This window comes from Citrus sinensis, chromosome 3 (assembly GCF_022201045.2).
Source record: "Citrus sinensis cultivar Valencia sweet orange chromosome 3, DVS_A1.0, whole genome shotgun sequence".
Taxonomy (NCBI): Eukaryota; Viridiplantae; Streptophyta; class Magnoliopsida; order Sapindales; family Rutaceae; genus Citrus; species Citrus sinensis.
The window spans coordinates 35,129,730-35,141,178 of record NC_068558.1 but is presented as its reverse complement, the minus strand read 5'-3'; the positions used below and the strand labels follow the sequence as shown (position 1 = coordinate 35,141,178).

Genomic DNA, 11,449 nt, shown 5'->3' with positions numbered 1-11,449 from the left:
AATGAAGGTGCACGCGCCTTAAACGTGCGGCGACCATGTGGTGGTCGTGGCTCTTTGTGATGCGTGTGCGCCTCCATCATTTGTTATTTTCTAAATCAAAAACCACCTTTAAATAGATTGTTGAATTTCTAGTATGTTGGTATGGGATTTGTTGACTACAAGTGATTTTGGGGCGATGGCGCCAGAAGAGACGGAGGCACCGACAACAAAACTGTGCTGCAATTTTTTTCAAAATTTCTAAAATAATTTTAATTAGCTTTTAAAATTAATGATTTTAGGAAATAGAAAATAAAAAAGAAATTTTTAATATAATACATCATTAATTAACTTTTACTTTATTAATGTATTATATTATTTTTAAAATTTAGAAATACTAATTTAATGTCTATGAACATCCATAGATATCTATATTTGTGTGGATAAAATCCATATCCATATCTAATTTTAGATATTAGATATGGATATGGACAAATCCATTAAATCATGAATTTACACACAAATGAAAAATATCTTTTTAGATATTAGATATGTATATGAACAAATCCATTAAATCATAAATTTACACACGGGTGGGTAATATCCATATCCAACTGGATATTTGCATTGGATAAGGATACGAACAAATCCATTTAATCATGGATTTACACATGGATGGACAATATCCATATCCAACTGAGTATTTATCATCCCCAATCGAACAGTTCTTCCCACAAACCCAATATATATTGCCAACTGAACTACGACCATTTGGTGGCCGTTTCTTTCCTTAACATTATAAGAGTTCCTAATGCTATACGAATTCTGATTTATTATTCTTGTGTATCAAGGAAATCCGACTGAATATAAGACAAGTTTTTTTTTTTTAGAAAAAGATTTTAAAGTTCAGATTTTTATCATTGTGCGTTCATTCATATCACAATTTCAATATTTCGTTTCTCCGGTTTCTTCATCAATGGTGATGCTCGGCAGCAGGGGAAGGTTAGATTTCTTAAACTCCAAGCCAGCGGCTAACTATATTGCTGGTGCGGGCCGTGGAGCCAGCGGCTTCACTACCCGCTCCGACATTGGCCCGGCCCGCACAGCCCCACCTTCCACTATTATTGGTCTTCCGAGACTAAAACCCAGAGACGACGACGGAGAAGATGATAATGATGATGATGGTAATAATGGGTACCAACAGAATTTCGATCACTTCGAGGGAAACGACGCCGGATTGTTTGCGAATTCGGAGTACGATGATGAAGACAAGGAAGCTGATGCTGTGTGGGAATCCATCGATAAACGAATGGAGTCCCGAAGAAAAAGCCGAAGAGAGGCGAGGTTGGAGGAAGAGATTAAGAACTACCGTCGTAAAAATCCTACGATTAGAGAGGAATTTGTGGATTTGAAGGGAAAGTTAAGCACTGTGAAAGCAAAAGAGTGGGAGCGCATTCTTGAAATTGGAGACTATTCGCGGAGCAATAAGAGAAAGAGATTCGAGAGCTTCGTGCCAGTTCCGAACAGCTTGTTACAGAAAGCAAGACAAGAACAGCAACATGTGATTGCTTTGGACCCCAGAGCAGGGTCGCCGGTGGGGCCGAGTCTGTTGTTACTGACTTGACGGCAGTCGGTGAAGGCAGAGGTAAGATTCTAACGTTAAAGTTGGATGGTATTTCCGATTCTGTAACGGGACTAACAGTTGTTGATCCGAGTGGATACTTGACTATGATGAATGATTTGAAGATTACTACTAACTCTGAACTTCGTGATATCCTGAAGGCGAGAAGGATAGTACGGGCAGTCACTGAAAATTCCCCAAAAAAACCATTGGGTTGGATTCAGGCTGCAAGGTTGGAGGAACTGGCAAAGGAGGAAGCTGCAGCTAGAAAGTTGATAACAAAAGGTTGCAATATGTGTCCAAAAAATGAGGATGTTTGGTTGGAAGCTTGCAGGCTCGCTAGGCCTGATGAAGCTAAAGGCGTTGTTGCTAAGGGTGTGAGACAGATTCCGAAGTCTGTTAGGTTGTGGTTACAGGCTGCGGAATTAGACCATGATAAGGCAAATAAGAGTAGAGTGTTGCGAATGGCGTTGGATGAAATACCTGATTCGGTTAGGTTGTGGAAGGCTTTAGTGGAGATATCCAGTGAGGAGGAAGCTAGGATATTGTTACATAGAGCAGTTGAGTGCTGTCCTTTAGATGTGGAGTTATGGCTTGCCTTGGCCAGGCTGGAAACTTATGGTGTAGCCAGAAGCGTGCTTAATAAGGCTAGGAAGAAGTTGCCTAAAGAACGGGCAATATGGATAGCAGCTGCTAAATTGGAGGAGGCTAATGGGAATACTTCTATGGTAGGGAAGATTATTGAGAGGGGTATAAGGACATTGCAAGGAGAGGAGGTTGTTATTGATAGGGATATATGGATGAAAGAGGCTGAGATTGCAGAGAAAGCAGGGTCTGGTAACTTGCGAAGCAATCATTACAAATACAATTGAGATTGGTGTTGACGAAGAGGATAGGAAACGGACTTGGGTGGCAGATGCGGAAGAGTGTAAGAAAAGGGGGTCCATTGAGACAGCCAGAGCCATTTTTTCTCATGCCTGCACTGTATTTTTTACTAAAAAGAGCATTTGGCTTAAGGCAGCTCAACTTGAGAAGACCCATGGGAGTAGAGAGTCTCTTATTGCTTTTTTGAGGAAAGCAGTCACTTACTTCCCGCAAGCGGAGGTTCTTTGGCTTATGGGTGCAAAAGAGAAGTGGCTTGCAGGAGATGTGCCTGCAGCCAGAGATATCCTTCAAGAAGCATATGCTACTATACCTAATTCAGAGGAGATTTGGCTAGCAGCTTTTAAGCTTGAGTTTGAGAATCGTGAACTTGAGAGAGCCAGGATGCTTCTTGCTAAGGCAAGAGATATGGGAGGTACAGAGAGAGTCTGGATGAAATCAGCAATCGTTGAGAGAGAACTGGGAAACAATGCAGAGGAGAGGGGTTTCATCGAGGAAGGGTTGAAACGATTCCCATCATTTTTTAATCTGTGGTTGATGCTAGGGCAGCTAGAGGAGCGGCTTGGTCACTTGAAAGAAGCTAAAGAAGCTTATCAGTCAGGTTGTAATCAGTGTCCCAATTGTATACCACTCTGGTATTCCCTAGCCAATTTGGAGGAGAAGAGGAATGGGCTGAATGGGTTAAGTAAAGCTCGGGCAGTGCTTAGTGTTGCTAGGTTAAAGAATCCTTTAAACCCTGAAATCTGCCTTGCTACCATTCGAGCTGAATCAAAGCATGGAAATAAGAAGGAAGCCGATAGCTTTATAGCAAAAGCATTACAGAAGTGTCCCAATAGTGGTATACTTTGGGCTGAATTAATCAAGATGGTTCCCCATCACGATCGCAAAAGTAAAGGTAAGGATGCCCTTGTAAAATCTGACCGTGATCCCCACGTATTTGCTGCTGTGGCCAAGCTTTTTTGGCATGATAGGAAGGTTGATAAAGCAAGGAATTGGTTCAACAAGGCAGTAAGCCTAGACCCGGATACTGGGGATTTCTGGGCATTGTACTACAAGTTTGAGTTGCAGCAGGGCAGTGTCGAGAACCAGAAGGAAGTGCTGAATAGATGCATTGCCGCGGAGCCAAAGCATGGTGAGAAATGGCAAGCAATTTCCAAGGCTGTGGAGAACTCTCACTGCCCAACTGAAGCAATCTTAATGAAAGTGGTTAATGCCCTTGGAGAAGGAGGAGAGAGTGGTGCTGAAAATGGTAGAAACTAGTTTCTTTTGAGCTTGTTAGGATCGTTTTTTTTTTCTTTTTTCTTTATTATTTGTTTTTGACTGTTGAATTTATGTTATCTATGTTATGTCTAGGAGATGGGAGGGGGGATGCCATGAATATTTTGATGGCAATACAAGGATTTTAATGATTTGAAATAAACATTAGAGTGCATTAATAGATGCTGCAATCGTTGACATGCTTAATCTTAATGATCTTGGCTTTAGGATGTTGTTTTGTTTTTCATCCACTTTGTACAAACTGTTTTGTTTTATCAACCCAGAGGGCTACTGTTGGATTTTGCTTTGCAGAATGTTTAGTTGATGTGCTCACCTGGAGATCAGAGAAGTTTGTTAAATAACTTGATGAGCTAACAGTTTAGTTATATGGTAAGGGCCTCGTGCTAGTACTTAGTGTGAATCCTAATAGAATGGTTGGGCTAAACGCTGTTTAGGCTTGAATTAATTAAGAACCTTCATTGAACATGAACTTCTGCTGGCTGTTTTTGATCCCTGTCAATTCAACAGTTTCTCGCAGGTATCCATTTATATTATCAACAGTATTGTTTTCAAATTTAATTAAGTTTAGTATTCTGTTGTTTGCTTCTAACCTGAAAAATGCCACATATCTAACAACAAATGGGAGAGGATTGTCCGGCTTCAATTGACCGGCCTAGAAGTAAAGTGTTTGTATTTGCTTGCAGGGAGCCTAACTGTTTGTTTTGTCTGGTGTAGGAAGCATACGCCGCAAGAACATTCATTTTGTTTTTTAAATTTAAAATGAAATTCCTTTCATCAGAATGCAATTTTGATTCTATTGTAACAATGCAGTTATTTTGTCCACTGACTTTCTAAAGTTTTATTAATGCAGCTCCTTGGCACATACTGTCTATCTGCATTGGTACGATAATAACCAAAATTAGAAAATTTTAGGTTGTGTCGATTGATGAATATACATAAATGACAATGTTCATTCACATTTGCAAAAGTCATACAAAACATAGAGATAGGAAACTGCACATGTTCATTCACATTTGCAAAAGTCATACAAAACATAGAGATAGGAAACTGCACTCACACCACTAATTTCAAACTTCATGGCTATTTGAATGCTTCTCCATTAGCATATTGTTGGCACATTCAATTCAATTTCTCTTTATAGCAACTAAAATCGCAGGATAATCAAACAGAGAATCAAATCATATGCTAACTAACGGTACATAGGAGCCGACTTTTGCTTTCTTTGTTGCCCTTTTCTCTTATATCTTCTCAGGAATCAGATTGAAAATGACGTTGACAACTTGACATACAGTCCCAACTGCATCAAAAAACATGCAGAAGTCAGGAATATCCACTTAGATATAACACAAGTTATGGAAATTAAAGGAGGAAAAAGGAATGATAAATGAGATACCTGGAGTTTCAAAATGGATGCACCTCACAAAAATGATTAAGATTGTTTCCTCAATGCAGGCTTACAAATTCTACACGTCTGCATTTACCAAATGACATAAACGCATCATTCCTATGAAATAAATTGTATGTTAAACAAAGAGCAAATATACTCTATTTGTAAGCTTTCAAAGCCTAACCAAAATAAAAAGTTTTGCACCTTGAAAGCGGAGTACAACTGTACATTTTTTCAAAAATAATTAGTTTTACAATGAAAAAGCAAAAACAGAATTTGAATCAGTAATAAGACACAGAAAATGATATATAAATACTAAACACAATTGTGCCACAATTGTGCTATATATAACACAATTTAGGATTAACGTTCAATAGAATTATAGATTTATAAAACAAATCAAAACATAAAAACTGGAGAAATAGCGTTGGACTTACATGAGAAAATAGAATTAGGTTTGTCTTTTTCTCTGCAAATTCTCTTCAGATTTGGCTCCAATTTCTCCTCTCCAGATATGCAAATAATCCCAGTACTTCCCTTGGTGCTGGCCCAATCATGGACCTTATGATAGTCACTGACATTGTGGAATTTCCTTATTTTAGTGCATTCTTCTTCACTGGAGGTAGCAGAATTCTCTGTAAAAATTTTGGATTTGGTCTCATTGGTATTTGCAGTTAGTGGACACACCCCAATACATTTGACCTTGCAACCAATTATGTTCTCTGGGTTGATGCAGTCATCACAGAGAAGAGAGAAGTGAAATGTGGCAGTTGCATGGAGGTCACCGTCTGGTAGCTGAATATTCAAACAAGGATCAAATCCAAGTAAGACGTGATTTGAGTAAATTAACAACTCCTCAACCTTATAGTCACTGGCAGAAGTCAAATAGCAAACCCAATCGCCCTTTTGGTTTCCAGAAAGTGTCTTGGTTTCAAATTGGTACTCACATCTGACTCCAAAACAGTATCCACGATAAAAGACCTCCTCAAATTCAATAACAACAGAAAGAGCTAATCCTATAAATCTTCTATTACACTGAGGCAGTTGAATAGTTATTGAGGATCCTAAACTTTGATAGCTGAACCAGTCAGGAATTCTGTTTCCAGGTAAACAAATGCTGAATTGAGGAGGTACATCAAATACCTGCAACATGAAAATAAGTATTTCTAGAGTGATAGAGAGACGGTAGTGAGAGAGAATGTTACCTTTTCATAGAATAGTCTTAGTGACGCTGTTGCCATATGTTGCATTCTTAGCTCCGAATCTGCCAAAATGTTGTATGATTTTCGATTCAATTTAAGGCAATTTGTAAATGTGAACGTTATTCTGGGCTGTGCAAAGACATCGGAGTACTCAGACAGTGTTTCCAGCTTGGATGCATCCAATTCTTCTAAATATGACGAAAGCTCCGGTAAAGACTGGAGCTGCTTGCAATTCCTTGCTTCTAACAATATTAGACTTGGTGGAAGCTCTGGTAATGACTGAAGCAAATTACAATTGCTCAGGATAAGTTCTTCCATCTGTGTAAACTGCTTGATACTTGCAGGCAAACTCACAAAATTGTTTCCCCTTAGATCTAAAGTTCGCAATGAGGATAGACACCCAATATCCTTAGGGATTTCTGTTATATTACGAAAGCTTAAGTTCAGTCCTGTTAAAGAGGATAAACCTGGTAAAGGAGGTAATATCAAACCTCTACATCCATAACTCCAATTTGCAATGGAGGATGGTAGAATTCTGTCTTCATTTGAAGATGGCTGCTCCTGAATTGTTGTTGAAGCCAAGGAAAAATATTCTAGACATTCCATTGTCTCCGTGATTTCCGGGAATCTCTCAAGTCTACAGCAGTCGTCGAGGCTAAGCAAATGAAGAGATTTCAATTTACAAATCCTAGATGATATACTTTTCAGCCGTGTACATTGCCTCATGTATAGCTCAGCAAGCTCAGTTAGGCACTCAACTGATGAAGGAACTTCTTCTATTGCTGTCCCACATAAATATAGCTGCTTTATATTCCCAGAAAACTGTGGGAACTCTGTGAGGTTAAGACAATCTGAAAAATCAAGAGTAATGGGAGATCTGAAATGAATGTTGCTTGGAAATCGCCTAAGACTCTCACAACCCCGCAAACATAAGATACTAAGGTTGTTGAAATTCTCGATGGATGAGGGAATGCAAGGCAAGCCTATGCAGTCCGAAAGGCGTATCCTCTCAAGATTTGGGGTTTCTAAGGGGTCCGGGAATCTAATCAGGTATTGGCAGTGATGAAGATCAATCCATTTTAACTTGAAAGACTCCTGTAAAAAAAATCAAATACTACAGTGATTTACTATCATAAGTTTTATAATTCCATAGAGAACAATAAATTTTATGTATGACATCATACCTTTTTTCCTTCCCACACTTGTTCAACCTTACTATAAGGTAGATTAAGTTCAATAAGATTCTCCGGACTAAAATTCGACGGCAATGTTTTCAAAGGGTATCCATGCCAATGGAGATATCTCAACTCATCAGAAAGATAGTCTAAACCATTGTGAAGATGCACTTTTACATCTGAAAGTTTGGAAAGCTTGGGCACATAGAACTTGAGCATTCTAAGATTAGTCATACACGCAAAGGCTCCAGAACTAAGATGTATCTCTCTTATTTTTGACATGTCTAGGAATATGCCTTTAATTGAATCAGTTCCCTGAAAATCAAAGAAAATTAAGTATGAGTCAGTATAGAATCAACATGAGCTTCATAAACTATCTAAAGAGTTCGTCTTAAGAAAGGAAATTTGATTGTATATAGTCTTGAAGGACGAAGTCAAACTGAGTAGGCTCTCACCTTATTTTTCTTCAATACATGATAGATATCCTCATGATGCCACAACCTGCTACGTTTGCCGGGCTCTTTGACAGATTCACAGCGAACAATTTCACGACCCATTTCTTCCAATAAATCATGCATTTCTAGCTTGTTGTAACTCGATATTGTTATGAGTGACTTATTAACGAGGACATTCAATACATAATGCACAAAATCAGGATCATCTTGTATCCTTGTCACGTAGTCTTTATCCTCCCCTTTGAAAAAACATGCTATATCTAAAAATATATTCTTCTCTTCCCAATTTAATTCATCATAACTGATTTTCAACACTTCATATACATCTCTGCCAGAAATTCTTTTTAGGTTGTGCAATGCATTTTCCCAATCTACTTTTCTCCTTCCATAGAAGAAGGAACCCAACACTTTAAGTGCCAATGGATTGCCTTTGGCATAATCTACTACCCTTGTTGAGAGCACCATAAGATCATGAGGGTGAGTATTTTGTCTGAAGGCATGGTTACAAAAGAGCTCAAGTGCTTCGTCATGGGTGAAATGATCAACACTATATATATTGTCTACTCCAAATTTATCAAGCACTTGCTTATCTCTAGTGGTTACAATTATTCTACTTCCTGGACCATATTGATCAATCCCCCCGGCTAAATATTCTAATTGTCTAAAGCTATTAACATCATCAAGAACAATAAAAACTTTCGTTTGCTTGAGTCTCTCCTTAACGTACAGGGGTATAGCGGGAGCTCCTATTTTAAGATTTTCTTCCAATAATTTAGAAAGGACTTGCTCTCGTAAATGTACTAGTCCACTCCATTTTTCTGATTCTTCTCTTACGTTTGCCATAAAACAATTACCCTCAAATTCACAGGAAATTTGATTGAAAATAGTCCCAGCTAGTGTTGTTTTGCCTATACCACCCATGCCCCAAATTCCTATAACTCTAAAATCTGATGATCCCATGCATAAAAGTGACTTTATCTGCTCAATTCGTGAATCTAATCCAACTAAGCCTTTAGAATCAATTGAGGGTGATATGTGTTCCAATTTCCTCAATATATCTTTGACAATTTCATCAACAAGTTTGGCCTCGGACCTGCCAGTTGAAAAGATTACTGACGATGAGTCCAAATAAAATAGACTAGGACTAAAAATGCTAAAAGCAAATCAGTTTTTCTACTTTCATTCTTCATAACACATAAATAGTTCCACTGTAATTATTTGTTTTTCTATTAATAGTAATAGACACATGAAAGAGTTATAAGTTACCTGATGTTCATGGAATCCCAGCCAGATAGATTGGAAGCTTCTGTGAGTACATCCCTCCATTTCTGAACCTTCTCTGGCATCTCCGTGAAACGACTTTCATGCTCAGCAAAAGCTTCACCAAAACTTCCAGTCTGCTTCCGCACATAGGATGGATTTACATGGTAGAAAACCGGAATAACCATTTGCCCATTTGTTTTCTGAGATTGAAGAATCTCAACAAGTTCATTGAGACACCATTTGGAAGAAGCATAGTGCTTTGAGAAAATGATCACTGCAATCTTTGATGCATTGATTGCCATCAACAAGGCAGGCGAAATCTCATCTCCTATCTCGAGTTCTTCTTCATCAATGAAAGTTTCTACTTTCTTCCGACACAAGGCGGCATAGAGATGGCTAGTGAAGTTATCACGAGTATCCTCCCCTCTGAAACTGAGGAAGACGTCATATTTATATTGAGTAGCAATGCAAGAAGAACACGAAGATACTAATGAAGCCATAAACAAATTCTTCAAGATGCTCTTTCACAGAAAGAGAAATTGTTGAGAGTAGGCAGTCTTTGCAAAGAGGATTCAATCTCTTCAATCATGTTCTTCAGAATACCGTAACATAAAAACAGTCACTTTACCAAACAGTTGGTTGACCATTGTTTTCAGAAAAGTCAGTATCAGCTGGTTGCTAAAGTTCAAAGCAAAATGTCAGCATCTCTGACTTTATATCCAGATTATTCATGACCGGCGGTCTAATTATACACGTACCATTTGAAAGCGCACCGCGAAAAAATATTAACAAATTATCTATCTGATTTTGACTTTCTAACTCCATTTTCCCACACAGTCGTATTGTCGAAAGCCTAGTTGACAATCTTTAAAACAATCACGTATAAAGAAGTGGCCATAAATAAACCAGCCTTATCAACCTTGGCTTTGCTGTTTAGGGAGGCGTGCCAAAATAACTGCCATTAGAAGTACATATTTGACATGGACATGACATTAATTGGTACACGCGACACGCTCGTGACTGACTTAATTTGAAAATCGGTTCAATTCAGTTCCGTTCAATCTAGGCAGGTAAAAAATCCTTGCGGATACGGAAGCGCGTGGGGCCCAGTTATATTAGGCTCGGGTGTCAAGTCTAATTTTTCTTTTGTTTTATAAAAAAGAATTGGGTACGTGTATAATTATTGATACCCGTTAATTGGATGGGTAGGATGGAGGTATTAAACACTAAAATCTGTATCCGCTCGTAAAGCCGTTTAATTATTTTTTTTTTTTGTTAGTTTTTAAAAGCTAAAATTATTAATTAACAGCTAAATCTAAATATAAAAATCCTAAAAGGCTAAAATGTGAATATTCCGACTGCCGATAATTAATGGCTAATCATCTCTATTAATTGTTATCGTTAGAGGCCTAATTACGACATTATAATGTTGCCATATGGATAATACATTTTTTTTTCCTTTTTCCCTATTGCATTAACTCCTCTAAATTCTCTACTGATCCTTCACCATCTTCCAAACCCACTATGTGTCTTTGTTGGAACTTGGAATTAGGATTCTAGGAACCTATGTTTTTTTTTCCTTGATTTATTTATGTACTTGGGAAGTATCCTATTCACAATTTAATTAGATTTTGTATTCTAAATTGTATTAGCCATCTCATCACATTTTTATTCCAACTATTAAGCAATTTTCTTTTTTTTTTATTTAAATAGATTTAATATTTATATTAATAATATATTAATTAAAATTAAACTTAATAATCATTAAGTTAAAAGAGGATATAAGGGATAGGGGAAGATGATGGGTATCTATATTTTTTAACGAGAAATCCCCGACTTATATCCGTTCAAACCCACAAGGAGTAAGGTTCGGTGACGGGGATGTCCACCATCAAACGAGTATGGGTACATGTATTGGTATCCCCCCATAATACCCACTCCGTTGCCATCCCTACATTCAATACGTTTATATTTTTTAAATTTCAACCCAACAATTCTTCCAAAGTACAACCCAAAGTACAAGTAAATAATAAATAAAATAAAATTACAATTGTACAGCCCGTCAAATAAGTTCTTTGACATAATCATCCGTAACCAAAAGATACAAATTAACATGGTCCTAGTTAACAGTAATGATACAGCCACAAACTCTTGTATAAATTTATTTTGTACAAACTGATGTAGTATGATAAGATTAGTTGAATTAAATA

At 37.6% G+C, this 11,449-nt stretch overlaps 1 protein-coding gene and 1 pseudogene across 1 annotated transcript; one reads left to right on the top strand and one right to left on the bottom strand.

Annotated features, from left to right (window-relative positions):
• The first annotated feature begins 699 nt into the window (after positions 1-699).
• LOC102624009 (protein STABILIZED1-like) lies at positions 700-3,969 on the top strand (annotated as a pseudogene).
• Positions 3,970-4,655: 686 nt separating this feature from the next.
• LOC102617184 (disease resistance-like protein DSC1) lies at positions 4,656-9,958 on the bottom strand. The gene is made up of 7 exons (XM_052437945.1): positions 9,243-9,958; positions 7,977-9,069; positions 7,531-7,836; positions 6,350-7,441; positions 5,582-6,287; positions 5,151-5,228; positions 4,656-5,054 (listed from the first exon to the last, which is right to left on the bottom strand). The coding sequence occupies exons 1-6, from the start codon at positions 9,737-9,739 to the stop codon at positions 5,221-5,223; spliced, it is 3,702 nt and encodes a 1,233-aa protein (XP_052293905.1). The 5' UTR covers positions 9,740-9,958; the 3' UTR covers positions 4,656-5,054; positions 5,151-5,220.
• Between the last annotated feature and the right edge of the window lie 1,491 nt (positions 9,959-11,449).

Bases quoted from the DNA above. Each gene is read 5' to 3' on its own strand.
- LOC102617184 (XM_052437945.1), bottom strand. From the start codon at position 9,739: ATGGCTTCATTAGTATCTTCGTGTTCTTCTTGCATTGCTACTCAATAT. The intron at 7,837-7,976 runs GTGAGAGCCTAC...TTTGATTTTCAG, and splicing joins ATGTATTGAAGAAAAATAAG to GGAACTGATTCAATTAAAGG. The intron at 7,442-7,530 runs GTATGATGTCAT...TTTTTTTTACAG, and splicing joins AAGTGTGGGAAGGAAAAAAG to GAGTCTTTCAAGTTAAAATG.